The following is a 16,921-nucleotide window of genomic DNA, read 5'->3' on the forward strand; positions in this document are numbered from 1 at the left end:
AAAGTGTGTGGGCAGGGGGAGGAGGGGAGGAGGGGGGGGGCTGTCAGCACGCTCACTAATCTGGCCAGTAACAACATAATCATACACATCATTCACCAATCAATAACAATTACATGATCACTCACACAGCAATCTGTCAGACTTTTGTGTGGCTGAACTATAATCCAACAGTCTGACTCCCACCTGCCCTCTTCCTCCTCCTCCTCCTCCTCTTCCTCCTGTCCCTTTCTTCTTCTCCTCCTCACTCTCCTGTTACTTATCTCACCCTTTCTTATTCTTAACCTTCTTGAATGTGAGAGGCCAACATTTTGATTGAACACATGGTGGCGAAGGAGGTGGAACAGCTGCGCTGCCGTCCTGACCTCACGTCCTCTGGCAGTCAGGGCGCCAACCAAGAAAAAAAAAACACACACACACACACAAAAAAACTAAAAAAAAACAAACAAACAAACAAGGGAGCTGCATCTTCAAAGGCAGAAAGACACTTTAAAAACAAAAATCGGTCCCTGGCCATCATCCATCCCTCCCTTACACCATCCATCCCTTTGCTTCCCCTCTTTCTCTCGCCCTGGTCTTGTCTCCATGGCAACCCCCTTCGAGCTAGCCGCCCTTGGGTATGTGCGTGTATGGGGTGTGTGTGCGTGTGTGTGTTTGTGTGTGTGACAGAGAGAGAGAGAGAGCATGTGTGGGCAGAGAAGCTTGTTCAAGGCACAAAAACTAAGGGCCTTTTTTGTCCCCGCTCTCCCCCTGGTCAGCTTGTCACAGGCGCTGCAGGGGAGCTCAGGGCAAGTGAGGGAGGGATGTGAGGCAGAGGAAGAGTTAGTGTGACAGAGAGAGAGATGGCCGACACGGGGGGAGAGAGAGCAAACACAGGGAGAGAGTATTACAGAACAAGAATGCGTCGACACTAGTGAGGGGGTCATACAAAATTAATGAGAGCCTTCTAGTGACCCTCTCTTGTCGAATGTGTGCAGCGAAAACCTGGTTAAAACACTTTGACACATTAACAACAGGCTAAAATATTTCACCGGTTACTCACTGTGAGTCAGTGTAATTGGATGTAAAGCTGTACAAGTGCTTTTTTTCATAAAATATGCAGCGCTTGAGCTAATTTTACACCTCGGTTTGAGAACCAGTACTTTATACGGTACTTTGATACTTTCTTTTAGGATTATACAATAGGTTTTTGAACAAAACCTTGATTTTTCTTTTAACAATATAACATCTCAAATTCAGCTTTGCCTTAAAATGTGAAAGGAATTTGTAACAGGCAGCCTAAAATGAGACAAAAAGATATTTCTGGAATAATCTGATTAAAGAAAATGTAAAAGTGTTCAGTGCAAACTTTTGATTTGTGAGGGCTGGGGGGGAAAACACAGAATCAATAACTAAAAAGTTAAAAACAAAACACATGAAAATGAGTTAAAATACATAGATCTACTTTAATTACTTTTCCCCATCACAATCTAAGTGAAAAGGTAAATTCTACTGGGCTCTAAGTAATGCCTAAGAGCAAAACTAAATGAGTAGGAAAGATGCGTAACCTCGAGCAACCTTTTAATTGGAGTAGTTTCTTTCATTTGTCTGCAAACCAGTGCCATTAAGGAGTGGCTATTGTGTGCCCGGACTGTTTTATGTGGCATTTTTAAGAATTTATTCTGTTGTTCATCTTTTTTACAAATGCCCTCTTGGCATAAACTACTTTCTTTAATTAGCTGACGAGGCATAATAAAGAAGTGGCAGGGTGTCCTGAGTGCAGGCAGCTGAGAGTTCACAGCGTCCGTAATAAAACTGGATTGAAGGGCTCCAACGTGGTTTCTGGGCCCGGAGCGGGCGGCGACGGTGGCGGTCATTTGCCAAGAGCCTTGACCATCACTGTGTTTATAGATGAGGTGCAGTATAGAGGAGCAGTGCTGCTTCTTCAGGCCAGACTGGAGGCTCGAGTGACTCCCTATCAGAAACTGGTGCTAGCTCGTTAGCACGCTAATTTCAAAGGAAGAGAAGAAGTGGTAGAAACAGAAGTAAAGCAAGAGTGGTATTGGCATTGCTGGAGAAAGCTGGACTCACAGCATTGCTTCTAAGTAAATGGCTGTTGATGCTACACATTTGCTGTGTAGCTTTAGCTGGAGCTGCTTAAAACAGCACCAGATACATGGCTGCATTTTGGTTGTTATGATAGAAGTAACTGCTACAGTGAGATAGCATGGAAATAACATGCTGTGTAGCTCCTGCTTTGCCAAGTTACAAGTACACGTTTCATTTAAGACTGTTTTTCCTCACAAACCAGCCGACCAGTGAGAGCACACTGCACGCCTGCAGTTTCTTGAAGATATTGTCACTTTATAGAACATCCTATAAAGCTGCACTGGAAGCAGCAGAATGATCTCATACTGCTGGCAGAAATTTTTGGTCTTGAGCAAAGTAAGAAGAAAGATTTTAAATGCTGACGATGGAGCCCTATACGTTGTGTAGACAGACATTTTGTGGAGGGCATCAGGTGGCAGGTTTGGAGACAAAAGGCAGCAACCTTTCCCGTGGCACAGCGGCGAAGGCGCAGTGCAAGTGGGACACAGTGCTGTCAGCGTGAGTGACACCGCAAAAAGCTTCAGACAAAGCAGGCGGCACACACATGAGAGAAAAACTAAGAGAAAATAGAAAGAACGGGGGGAAAGGGTTAGATAGATGCAGAGTGACAGTGAAAGAGTGAGAAGGGGAAGGTGTAAGGTGCGTGTCAGCTTTCAACATGTGGCAAAGCTCTGTGTGTGTATGTGTGTGTGTCTGGGGGCTGTAAAGTGTAGGTGATGCCTGTGTCCCCCGGGTTGGACCAACAGATGGGCCACTTCATCCTTCAGGAGACACTGACTCATGAGACAGGTGACAGCATGCACCCAGGCACAACTAGCCTCATACACAAACAAACACACACATGCACACACATACACACTCATGTCTGCACAAATACCTTGTACTGAGTGCATCTTTGAAACTGCACGAAGCCAATGGGTTCAAATACTGGTGGAAACATATCAGCGCCTCCATCCAATAATAAACAAGTTAGGATTCACTAACACTGAGGTTTATATAGTATGTCATTAACGCTCCTCAGCCACATGATGCCTGAACTTGATGCCATTAACCAGTCACCCCCCTCCTACACCAGTTTCTAATTAATAAACTCAGTAATAATGATGTTTTTAATAACTACCATAGAAAATATTTTATAAACTACATTTTGTGTTACGTTTTCAATCACAAAAATAATACCACAAATTAAAAGCTTCTTTAAATGACCGTTAACCTCAAGTCAAATTAACCCCTTTATAAAAGAGTTTCTATAGAAACTTAATTATATAAAATAAAAAAAATAAAAAAGAAGAAGCTGCTATTATTGGCTGCTAATTCGTTCTAAGCACATGTGACACATTACAAACATGCAAAGTGGAACAAATCCTCTTTAAACTGACACAATCTCCAGCCGAACCAATTAAAGACCGGGGCTCAGCGCGGCGCCAATCAGGCACGTAGGGAAAGAAAACATGTTTGTTTCCAGCACTAACTTGTTCGGGATGCTGCCGGCTCAGGATGCTGCCAACGGCTTGACCCTCTGACACACTCAAAACACAGTCAGTCACACACACACACACACGCAGAGACAAACACTCACCGGGGGTTGAGTAAACACACTTGAATGTAAACAAGAAGATTAGGGGCTGCAGAAGAAGCAGTAACTGCAGCTCGGCTGTCCGATGGACATTTATGCACCAACACACAACAGGTACCTGGATGATTAGGATCTCTGTATGGAGACTTGGTCACGGAAGAAACATCTCTCCGATACTGTGTCAATTATTCTTTTTTTTCCGCAACCAGGTAAATCAATGGCTCGGTGTTTGTCGTTGCTCTGTCAGCTTTGTGCTACATGCATTATGTATGAGCACAATTTTCACAAACACTTACTTGGAATGAAAACTCGACCCCGCGTCTGTCAGTTATAGACTTATCACCTCGTGCGATAAGTGAAACTCAAACAGTTTTCATGTCTTGCCAGGAAAGTCAACTTTCAAAGGCTGGCAGGAAATGAGACCGAAAAACTTGATATCTCAAAAGTTAATTCTGAGGCTTTTCGCCGGCGACACATATCTCCACTTGGCATGCGCGCTCGTCCGTGCACTTACGTCCTGCGGGACCTGGATGAAGGCGAAGGTATACTCGGTGGCCTGTGCTGGCAGGGTCCTGGTGCTGAAGGCGGGGGGGATGGCAGCCAGACGGGTGGACGACACAACTTCTCTCTGAGGAAGAGGGATGAAGGACGAAGAGAGAGAGATCAGACCCAGTGTGGCACATTTTCAAGACAGTCGGCGTGATGCTGCATCCACACACACAATCAAACACAGGCACACAGTGGCATCTGTTTTTTCACTCCGGCGGTAATACTTTGAGTAAACACTGTAAAAGTAAAGTCCTGGTTCATGGTTTGAAATATTTACTGTGTGGAAGTGATTTGGTTCATAAGTTTGAGGTTTTGAGACGGCGAAGTGAAACTGAACAAGAAGCAGAGTGTTTGTTTGTGATGCTGACTGCGTCTAAACAAACATGTCAGACTTCCATCTCTCGCTGCACCTACAGTAAATAAGAAGTCAGAGGAGAAATGTCTCGTTCAATAAGGATACAGAAAATGATGTTGTTGAATTCTCACAGTTTACATTCTGAATTTCTGACTACAAAGTGCAGCTTTTTGAGTCAATCGGACGTTCAATGACAAAAAACAATCTCCTGCTGTACAGTATTTCCTCCTGTTACCTGTACTGTACTTCTACGTTTTCCTGATTCCTGTTCAATTCTGCGATCCATATGTCACCTAAATGATGATAGTTTACAACCGCAGAAGAAGGACAGATGCCATATTGTAGCTTGAGGGCTATATGTTGTATATGTCACCTTACCAATCATCTCACAGCTGTTTCTATAGCAGTACCGAGCCTCCTTTCACTGAGCTCCATCTGCTCTCCAGCTCACATACAAGCTACGAGTAAAGAAAAGAGTGAAGACGACTATAGACGTCTGGTTGAATCTCCAGGCTCTTGTCAGATTAGAAAACACACCAGAATGAGTGAGACGTGGAAAAGGCAACGCTGCTTGTCAGAGCTGTTGTTGTGTATTTGCATATAATGATGATTGAAGGCTCCAGCACAAATATCCATTTCGGGAAAATGAATAACATCAATTTATAGACAAACATTTTCGAAAAAGTGCTTAACCCCAGTAAAACTGTGATGATTAATGATGTAATATTTATATTTGTAATGATTATGAGCAACTCATTTTTTAAATTCATAATCTTTGCTATGACATTAATTGTGTAAAACACCAGTTTGTGTATAAACTAGTGGATCTATGTCACAGTACAGCAGCCTCATCTGTACCTTGAAATGCTGATCGTTCAGTAATGTATTACACTTAAAACATATATTCAATATGTTTTACTGATATGTAGCTTTGAGGAGGTGAAGTTAAGTCAGCCTGACAATTTGAAGTCAATGTGAGTGATCAATCACTGATCGCCAATTGCTACGTACTGGGAGAACACACTGGTGGAAAGTCAGACAAATCTAGCCATTAGAAGTGGGTAGTTAATTTAATGACGCCCTCATCTTAGGTTAATGTGTTCATTGGACTGAACAGTCTAGACAGAGAATACCTTCAAAATTTATTATGGATTCAAAGGTTTAGATTTATCGAAGCCATATTCGTCCCTGACAGCACTGTAAATGTGGGCCTTAAAACCTAAAGACAAAAGCGCTCTGCTGTGTTTTCAAACAATCAAGTAGTAATTCAGGTTCTGAGCTGCACCTGAGACAGGTGGCGATACTCCCAACTAATATCTTATGACACAGCAGCATGAAATCGAGGCCAGAATGACTCAACCCGAAATGACGCAAAACTAGAGAATGAGGTAGATATCAGCTCCGCTTTTTTTCCTTCTTCTTCTTTCTTCATGTGTGTGTGCCAGGTCGGCCTCGGAGAATCACACTTTCAGCAACATGCCAGGACGCATCGCGTCTGCCAGCCAAACCTCGAGCTGTCCCCCCCACCCCACCCCCCCCACTCTAAGGGCAGTCACACACTGTGCCGCTCCACTGCATCATGGGAAATCTCCCGCAGGCCAGGGGTTGGCTGCATGAGCCACTCGGTGATGCAAGCATGTGTGTGCACGTGGGTAGAAACACAGACAATAACGCATCACAAGGATTGAGATGGAGCGTCTTCGTCATCAGAGTAAAATATAAAAAAAAAACAAAAGGCCCAGATAGAGGGGGAGTTCTGCTTTTGTCGTTTTTATGAAAAGAAATAAAAGTGATACTCTGAGTAGCATTCGGTGCTTCAGTCAAAAACAATAAAGGGAAAACAAACAAGGCTGAATTGTATTTGTCCTGAAAGCTCCAGCTGTAAGGACACATAAAGGCTGTTCGACTACTTTGAACATGGAAATAAGCAAAACAAATGGTGTCTGAATAGATGCAAGAAGCAGAGAAGAAATCCCTTCTCAGATACTTGATTGCCTCTGGCTGTGGCTTCGGCTGAAACAAAACTTTCCTAATGGACGTGTGTTTTGAGCCTCAGACAATCCCAGTGTTTTTTAATGATGACAATGCCACACTCAGACACACTCCTTCCTCCAGCTCAAGCTGTTTGTCACATGTACACACAGACACACACCTTCAAATTTTGTGGTTGCAAAGTTACTCACGTTGCCGTAGTCGATGTAGAAGACGTGAACCTTTGCCGGTGACTCAACTTTCTCCACTCTGGCTCTGTACCTGCAGCGGGCGAAAGAATAATTGGAAGAGAGAGGAAGACAGAGAGAGGGGAGAGCGAGAAGAGAGAGAGAGAGAAAGGATACAGGAGAGGGAAACAGAGATGAAGACAGAGGGCACAAGAGGTAAAGGAGATGAGTAAATGATTCCGTGCTTATTTCCCTGGGGAGAAGGTGTTGGAGGATCTGTCTGTTGTGATCGGGGGAGAGGAGCAGGCGAGGATGAGCAGGCCGGGGGAGTGAGGTGTGGAGGGGGGAGGGAGGGAGGGCAGAGGGGATCTATCAGGACATGGCAGGGCTGTGAAAATTGCACAGAGGCCTCTTTGCAATAAAGGGCAGATATTTAAACCTATTTTCGCCTTGTAGCAAATAACTTCAGTGCATTAGCGCTAATCACAAAAACCCAGCAGTTTTCGCTTTGGAAGGTTTGATCTTCCAGCACATTTGGCAAGAAGAATTTGAATGGAAACAAACTTGATATTGCAATGACAGACAGATTATGGGCGAATTAAAGGGAAAGCCAACATGAAGTGACTGAGTGAGAGCCAAATCCTTCTCATGGATTCCTACAGATGCTACAGAGGGGGCAGGGTTTTTGTTTTGTTTTTTTCCCCCCCAAGTCGGTTCATTTGAGGAAGCGTCTCTTCATCTGACCATCGCCTGTCTGACGGAAAAAACAAACGACAGTGAGAAATTGGCGGCGAACCAAGGACAGGCAGGAGAAGGCCAAATAATTAGGCCCACATGGGCAAGGAGAGAGAGACGAGAACAAAGTTATAAGTGATTAACAGGAAGAGATGAAGAACGGTAACGAGCGCAGAGAGGAAGAGTGAGAAAAAGTGCGAGTGACTGATGAACAGAGGTTTGTTCCTTTCTATTCACTCTGGATGCGTGGCGCTCTAAAAGGCCTTGAAAGGCAACGAATTTCTAATTAGCCCCCTAATGAAACGAGCCGACATTCCACAAAGATATGGACACACAAGGAACAATGAGAACATGAACATAATTAGCTTGCTGAATAATATGGAGCTGGTGTATAAGAAAAAAAAAAAGGAAAATGTTAAAAATATCAGACATTAGCCACCTGCTGCAGTTTTGCCATTGAAAAAGCAACGAGATATAATTGTCTGTACAAACAATAGGTTAAAGGAAGTAAAGGTTTACAGCAGATGGTCTGTTTAAAATGCTCTTTGTTTGGAGCAAGAAGACAACTTTTGGATTTGTCCCCAAAAAGCAGGAGCAGAAGACAGAGGGAGAGGAAGGAGAACACCTGTGTCGAGGGAACATTTGGTTTTTTAATCAGTTTTGTGATCTTACTCTGCCGTCACCTTCTTGACATAGACGCCCCCCCCCTCCCTGCCTCGATCAATGTGACTTCTATCTGTCCCCATGACCATCTGTAAACTTCCAACATCCGGTGTGTGGACAAGATGAAAAGGTGTGTGTGTGTGTGTGTGTGTGTCACTGTCAAGCGACTGCTGATTCTACAGGGCCAAATCAGTGGCAGAGAGCTAATTACACCCTGTGGGTGTCTGCAGTTAACGCATCAGAGGCTTAAATAGAGACAAGGTAAAAATGAAATGTCAGGTGATTATTAGAGGCAAAGAAAAAAACAACAACAATAAAACATGTAGCTCGCAAAATTACCTGTAATATCCACGTTGGAGAGTTTGATCATTTTAGATAAAAGATGCTCAGATTTACTCTTTCTGTCAAACCTTCTGATACTTGAACTCAGGCTATCTGCATGTTGCCATGGGTTACGGTTGCTATGAAGCTCTCCTCAGTTTTTGTCTCGGGTATGAAACTGTTTGCTTACCATTCGCCGTCAGCGAACTTGGCTATGCAGTAGTCCCCTCTGCGTGAGGCGTAGGAGCCTTCCACTGGCGGCTGGGCGGCGATCTCTGCTCTCATGGTCTCCATCAGACTGTCCAGCTGACCGCCTGAAAAACACACAGTATCCATACTTGAGCTCACGGCTGCAGTGTTGATTCTTGAAGTTGCCTTTCATTACATCACTGAGTGTTTTCCCCTCTCTCTCTCTCCATGGCACCGATGCCTTCACCGTTTTTGCCTCTGTTATGGTTTTATCTAATTGGCCATGTGTTCCCGCTCCCCACAGAAGAAGGTAGAAATGTGAAGCTTTGATTGTGTAAAATGGCTCTAAAGTTCCAGTTAATTCTCTCAGCTTCAGAGGTGCAAACATTTTCGAGCCTGTTTGCATGTTGACAGACTGACAGGGAGCGGGTCCTAAAGCTACAGCAGAAATTGAAAACATTTGTATCCCACCCCTGCAGAGCTCCTAAATAAACGCATCTATATGAATGAAATGAAGTTAAGTCTGATGCAACTTTGCAGAGCACGACTCTAATAGCACACATAGTCATTTTTCCTAAGGTTGCTGTTTGTATCTGAACACTGAGTGTTTGTTGTTTCTCTGGTGTTTATTATAAAAGGAAATAAGATAAATGACTTTATTTGAATGCTGCTGTATAGTATGCAATAAAAAGTGGTACTAGAAAGCTACTGTCGAATTGCATCATTGTCTCAGAGTAAGTGCTTTGAAACTCCATTCATACGGACAAGCACAAAAAATAAAAATCATCCTTGTAAATGAGTTTTTTTTTTTTTTTTCAAAATGTGGATAAAAGCTTCACCATAGGAAATAGAAGAGTTGTTGTTATTCAGGATTTTGTTTTCTTCTTTAAATACTGCAGCACTACAAGTATGAAAATATACTCAAAGCCATATTATCTCCAAGTGCCCTTTAGAGACGGAGGCCAAAAATACACAGAAGAAAAACAAAATGTGGTTTTTGTAGCCGTTAACCCATCAGCACCATGCAGCTAATGCTGGTTTGACCCTGCTGGAGAAATGCAGCTTTGAGTAAAGCAAGCCAGCTCTCCCAATGGGCCTTTATGGCCTATGAAGCCATTATATCATGCACTGCAGACCTATTATGGTGGATTCAAGCCGAGAATGTGGCTGTCGATATGGTGGGAGTTGGGAAAAATCAGATAGTGAGTCACAGCTCCATTGATTCAATCACCGCAGTAAATGGCAGTCAGATTCGCACCCGTCGGGAAGCTGATTCTGAACTCAGTAAGTATGTGCATCTCCGAGACTCGGTCCCAGGTGTTTGTGTAACACATGCGGCACATTTGTTTGCGCACATGGGTCTACTCCAGTAAAGTGGCTCGTATGAAACTCCGTGGCTCCATTTTTTGAGCCCATTTTCACCGAGTTGCCACCTGAAGGGGGTTTGTGGGCAGGAAGACAAGGATCATGAGGTAGACGGTGCATCTTTAACCACACGCAGCCAACAGCAAGAACATTAAAACCCAGCATCACTGCTGCTGCAGTGAAGAGAAATGAAGAGCTTTCTAGTCACGGCAGAGCGTCCTTGTACTCCTCAACATTTCAATCCAGTGATACTTTCAAACCATCTGTATCTAAGAACCTGTAAAAACAGATTTCCACCCGTCAAACTGCTGAGGCCATAAGAATAACCTGCTTGCGAAGCCGGGTTTTGGATTCACAGGTAAATATATTCTCAGATTTTCAGTCTTAACCTGATTTCTTCCACTAACCTGGTTTGTTGTTTGCACACAAATACAGTCAGTGCGCGTGTGTGTGTAAAATGAATGAGTTCTGCTTACTATGCGTGTTACTACCAACCAAACAGCTTGGAGGCAGAGCACGCACCTTTACTACTGTAAGGCTGTGAGTTGTGATTAACACCTAATATTATTTGTGCTCGTATATACATAATTATATATATAATGATGCTGTTTCCCCTGTGTTACCTGTGCTGAGGCAGCCAGGCAGCTGCCAACTGACAGCAGACAGGAAATCTTCATTAGCATACTGCCAAAGTCAGAAAAAATTAATAAATAATAATAAAAAAAACAACAGCAGCAAAGGGGTATGAGGGGATTTAGAGTGTGAAGCAAAAGCTGGGAGCTCAGTTTGATTGTGGAGGGGGTCAGGGCAAGAAGAGGGGGGGGCGGGGTGGCCGAACACCTTGTTGGCCACCCACTGCTACACCAACTGCTGACGAATGCAGCAAGGGGAATAGGAGTATAAATACACACTCACGCACACTACCACACAAGCAAACAGATGCATCATCAGCCTTTTGTAGAGAAAGCAGTTTTTGGAAAACATTGTCAGATGAATTGCTTCCCAGACTCCTCGCCTCGTACGCATACACAAACACGCAGAGGTGGAGCAGCGGCGGTTGCATCATTATGCTCCGAGCTTTTGCCACAGCGACTTGGTGCAGACGGAGCCGAATGGCACTGGGCTCTGGCCGTCACAGCCAGCCACCTCCTTGATTTATTAATCTAATTAAAAAAGGTTAGTGCGTGCCTTCCTCCCCTCTCTCACGCTGTAGTAGTGTACATTTGGGTGTGTGTATTTACACTGAATTATATATTTATTTCACTTCCTGGCCCAGGCCGTGCTCCAGTGTGGGTCCAGAGAGAACCAAATGAATGACACATGAGCTATAAGAGGGTCCTTCCTGCTATATATACAGAGTATACATATATAAATGGAGTCCTAATGGATGGAGCCTCTTAGCCTAGCCTAATTAACAATGCTTTATTCATGTAAATGGTAAAAGCAGCACTGAGTGACCATATGTAGTTGCTGCTCCAACATGTGATATATGAAATGGAGAAGACTTCAAACACGCCACATCATGAACATCGCCCTGATTAGCTGATGGCGAGATGATGCGACTGCCAAGTCTGTCAGAAGCCGAGCAGCCGATTCCTTGCATTCAAATCAGATGGTTAGCTTAAATGCAATACGACGCCAGCCCGCTCCTGGCTTTGCGCTACACTTACGGTACGGTCATAAATCCCAATCATGCTTTTCCCGCCCTACGTGCGAGCTCTTATTATAGCTCGAGCTGATTCCTCAATCCTCATGCTCAGATGTGTCGATGTAAACCACCTTGAAGAGCTTCGGAAAACATTCAAGTCGATTTCTTATTTTTTTATCACACAAAGAGCTAATGTGTTTAATCTGATTTTCACACGTATCGTACGACGTGTTCCCGAGCAAACTAAAATTTGTTTCCCCCTGCGAGGAGGAGACACCGATCATTGCTCACTGTTTACATGATTTATGGCTTCAAAAGGAGCTCCTTTATGCAGCCTGGCCACGGAACAATGCATCCGACGTGTACGTTTACAGTCGCAAAACACACATTGTTTCATGATTACCTAAGATGAACATGTTTAACCCCACTGTGTAATCAACAGTATGGCACTAATGAGCTTTCCACAGTCGGTGGCTGTTATTTTTTCATCGGTGGAGCATGTGTTAGAAATGTTTGGACTCATTTTCCTCCAGTTGTCTGATTTGGAAAAGTAGTTTGGACGATGTATGTTGGACTATAAGTATTTTATGGGTTTACTCTGTGGTCTGGAAACACACTGCAGACTCTCTATAGGTTCTGGTTTGGGTTGGACAAAGTCAAAGGGCACTGACAGCGCCGTGTTATGGATCACCAATTTTAACAAGCTGATTTATGATCTGCTGTGACCCATAGATTCACTTCAATTACTTCCAAGTCAAGTCCAGTCACAATTTAACAATAAATCCATGCCCATCCACTGACTGACGTGAAGTCTGTCTTGTGTCTTTTCTGTCTCTTATAATGTGATTCATGATTAGAACAATGTGCAATAAACTACAGTACTGTGGAAAAATCTATATGTGTGTACAGAAATGTATAATTTGTCTTTGTACATGTTTGTGTGTATTTGATTTAGTATGCAGCGAGTACTTCATGCATTATCATTACTCTCTGTTGGGATTTAGAATTTGCTGTCTAATTTGCTGTGCAGGCTTTTTGGACAGAGCCGAACCGGCCGTGGTTATGAATTGATCGGGAACACGTCATCCTTGTGTGCAGGGAGTCCAAGTTCATGTCCAGAGAAAATCATCTATGTGGTATAAATATGCATATTATCCCAACACAAATAAATCCACAGGAAAAGCAAGGAAATCGGCCACAAATGAGCACAAGAAAAGATAGTTCTCTGACTGGATTCAGCGTGGAGGGGAAGTGAAATGAGCTTTAAATGCTGCAGGCCGGCACACAAAGAAAATCCAGGGCCTCTGGGGTCAATTGAGAAAAGTCTTATACAAGTGCAGCATCCCAGTGAAATTCTGAATGAATGTGAACAGTTGCATTAGGAAGGAAGAGTGGCTAGGACAATCTGCATTACAGAGGCAGATACCCATTTAACGCTGGCATAAAGACAACTAAATATCTGCGTGCAGAAGGGGTAAACCATGTCGAGCGTGAGTGCTCATTTTGTGTTGGAGGGAGAGCCAAAGCAATGATCCAAAAAAACAGCCGAACCACTGACTGCGTCTGATGCTGGCCAAATTCTCCATGTCTTCATCTCTTTATTCCTCTTTTGTTTTTTTCCTACCCCTCCCTGGTTCTGTAATTTATTTATACAGCATTACGGCTACAACTGTTTGTAAATCATATGTAATTACATCGTGAATGCCCAGTGCAGAGTGCGGAGCGATTAGGCTTAAAAAACAAGAAAACAATGGAGAAGCAGAGAGCGAGAGAGAGACAGAGAGAGACTGACAACAGTTTTACAGGTTGGTTATGATCATATTTGATTATACTGTGGCACAGCGTGTGAGCAGGGATGGAGGGGGGGGGGGTAACAGAAAGCCTGTGAAAACAGTGAATCATGTGCTCTTTCGCTACACATCCCAAGGCCGTACTGAATTCTATTAAGCTGTTTACGAAAGCCATTAAACCACGGAGGGGTAAATAATCACAATATGGCAGAGGCCAAGAGAGCAATGGTTGCTTATGAAAGCATTGTCATTTCTTGGCTTATAAGAACGAAGGAATTAAGAGACAAAAGTGGAGTGCATGATCTATGAAAAGGACACCTGCGAGGGGAAACGAGCGGCAGCAGAGGATCCGGAAAAACATAAACGCTGGCTGTAATTGACTATAATTCATGGAGGAAAAGGGAAGACCACATCCAGAGGAGTGAAACATCATCAAACCGAGGGCCAACACACAAATATTTTCTCTTGCCAACAGTCCTGCTGATGTTTATTAGCACCGCAGTGCCTTTGCTGTGTGTGTGTGTTTGCGTGTGTGTGTGTTTCCTGGCTGCTTGGTCAAAGACTGTGTGGACATATGGATGGTGCACCATCTACCATCTGAGAGATTCACAGCCGCTGCACAGAGCTTTTGTGCTTTAGCTCACCTGTTGCAGTGTTAAATATGCATGAGGTTTGGACAGGCTTTATCCTCTGGGGGTAGAGGAATGGCTGCGTTTCAGGACACGCGAGCAACACTTCAAAGGTAGGGCCGCGGCGACAAAACACAAAAAAAAAACAACGGCTTGGTGCAGTATGTAGTGGCTTGGGAGGCCTTAGTTTGTTTGTGTGTCTATGTGTGTGTGTGTGTGTGTGGGCAAACATACAGCTGTTAGGAGTCGAACACCCCCCTGTGGTTGGTCAACAACGACCTGGCACTCACCCGGGGGATATTTGTACACTTTCTGAAGACGGTGTGACAAGGAGGGAGCTAAGACAAGAGAAAGGCCATTTACTCCCCCTTCCTGAGTGATGTTTAAAGTGGTGTCAGCATCTGCCAAGCGTTGAGAGGCCACTATAAAAAACAAATGATCCCCCTGCTTGACTAATGCTGCTCCACTCCCACTGGAGAGTGATATGGATTATATCTTATGTGATTCCCCCCACCACCACCACCACCAATTACCCTGTTCCATTCCACCCTTCCCGGCAGTCTGGAGCCTTTTACGGCAAATTACTGTTTCTGTAATTGGAAAAGCCATCACTGAAAAATCTAAACAGAGGCAGCATCTGTGGCTTCTCCTTTTGCATCAGTCTCTCCTGCACTTCTCTCTGCCACCTGTCGAGCCTCATTGACTGCAGCTAATGCCCTGTTTTGATTGTGAGGAGTCCAAATATACTCATAAGATGGCCCTGTGCACATTTGGGGAAGAGGACCGTGGGTGTGTGGGTTGGGGGGAAATGAGCCAGGCCAATTTTGAAGAGAACCCCCATTTGGGGCCGTAAAGTGGCTCACCACTGAGAAAAGTGTCATCCAGGCAGTCGGCTTTTCGGTAATAGACCCAGTAGTTGACATTAGTGCAAATCATGCGCACTAAGGAAGTGAAGGACGAGGACGAACACGCTTGTTTTCTGCCTGAAAATCAAAAGCAGCCCGTCTCAAACCGACAGGTGAGCTGACCTTTTAGAAGCTAAGTTGCGTATCAGATTTAATAATGAATGTCTTGGTGGGGGGAGAGGGGCACAGCAGGGGGTGCTGGGGTAGTTGGGTGGTGTCATCTGGGCAGGGTCTGACCGCTAAATATTGCATCTGCTGCGGTGGCAGAGAGCAGGAAAAAGTGAAAAACAGCAACATCAGCTGCTGCTTCTGCTGCTGCAGCTTTCACTCACCTTCTTGGTTACTTTGTTCTCTGCAGGTGTATGGTCGAATGGTACCACAACACGGTCTTGAACACACTTGAGCTGAATTAAACATGAGAGATAAAAGGTGGATGGACAAAGATACACGGTTCAGGATGTGTGGAAAGACTGCGCTGAAAGAGGACCCTCTCTTTCTTCGGCTTGTTGAGAGGCAGAGCAGGCTCTCTTTAGTCTGAGTCTAAATTAAAATAACAGTCTTCTAATTAAAGCCATTCTCCCTGAATTTGAGGAGGCCATTAAACTATTCACCATAATCATTAATTCGATCCTCACATTTAGCACTTTGTTGCGTTTCTTATGTCGTTTGCCAGTAATCCGAGTTCATTTTTTCGTTGTACAATTAGTTCCCTTACTTCATTGTCTTTAATTGGACTACTCAACAACCAACTTACACAATTAATGAAAAATTACTTTTGCAGATGCATTAGAAAAAAGAAAAAACGGAATAAAGTAGTTGTGTACCACACCAGAGTAGGAGTTAATTATCTCAACCCCTGACTGACTTTGGCATGATGCCCACAGTGCCACAGAAAGATAGCTCATCCAAAATGGGGAGAAAGGAATAATGAAGTGAACAATACTAGCAGCAATGCAACAACCATTATTAAACAGGCACCCATGTTTTTTATTTATTTATCATTAAGCTATTGTATAAAGTAATCATCACTTTGCCGCCTTGACATGACATCCAATTAGCGGGCCGCTCACCCTGATCAATATTAAATGCCACAGTAATTCTCATGTCCTCATGTTGAAATGAACACCATGAATACCAGGGTTGCTCTGCAGACCTTGTACATGAAAAGAGATACTAATTCAGTGGCACTGCGAGTTAAACGGTAGGGCAGCCATATTGGCTGAAGGTGTCGTCGTTCGGGAGTGCGTGCGTTTAAGAGAAAGCCAACAGAGAGGGGAACGAGCAAATAAACCTAGATGAAAATGGTCGAGCTGCAGTAGCCCAACGAGCTCACGACAAAATAAGATTGAAACGTAGCGTTTCTCAGTAATGAAATTCAGTTTCAAAAGGCAGAAAGAGGTTTGGTTTGAAGTCTAGCCAGAGAGAGAAACAGCTCCCTGCCTGCTTTGCTTCATCAGTAGCTGAGTCCAGCATCATTAGGTGATGAACAGCTGCTGTGTGTAAAAGGTAGAAGTGTGAATAATGCGGACGGAGTGGCACCTGGTTGGGGGGAACGACTCCACTCATTACGGGTCTGTATGGATGCCAGGAAACAAGCACTAGACAGGATGTACCGCCAACTGCGCTGCAGCTGAGGCTCGGGGTTGGGCAGAGAGTGTGTGTTTAGCTGAGCCGAGCCGGGCCAGGCCGGGCCAGGCCGAGCGATCCCGTCCCACGGAGGTGACGACGAAGTGAGGTCCAAATCAGTGGGAGGCCGCTAGCGAGGCAAAACAAAAACCCAGTAGGAGTGTTGCCCAGCGCTACAATCTGTTGATGAGGACAGCCCATGCAGGCAACACCTAACAGGCCAGGGTGTTTAAGGACCATACACAGGCATTAGGTGTGTGTGCCACATTTTAACATTATGTGATAACTATGGTCACATAAATGGAGCTAAAATGTTACGGATAGCA

The 16,921-nt window shown here is 44.2% G+C and overlaps 1 protein-coding gene across 2 annotated transcripts in view; it reads right to left on the reverse strand.

Moving 5' to 3' along the window:
• snd1 (staphylococcal nuclease and tudor domain containing 1) overlaps positions 1 to 16,921 on the reverse strand; it is a 180,920-nt gene that overhangs the window by 17,240 nt on the left and 146,759 nt on the right. For both annotated transcript variants that reach the window (XM_083999700.1, XM_083999699.1), the window contains exons 19-21: positions 8,634 to 8,757; positions 6,749 to 6,818; positions 4,176 to 4,289 (exon numbers count right to left, since the gene is read on the reverse strand). In XM_083999700.1, the coding sequence (XP_083855826.1) occupies positions 4,176 to 4,289; positions 6,749 to 6,818; positions 8,634 to 8,757 (308 nt within the window). The remainder of the gene's footprint in view (positions 1 to 4,175; positions 4,290 to 6,748; positions 6,819 to 8,633; positions 8,758 to 16,921) is intronic.

The sequence above is a fragment of the Trachurus trachurus genome (genome assembly GCF_905171665.1).
Source record: "Trachurus trachurus genome assembly, chromosome: 23".
Classification (NCBI taxonomy): domain Eukaryota; kingdom Metazoa; phylum Chordata; class Actinopteri; order Carangiformes; family Carangidae; genus Trachurus; species Trachurus trachurus.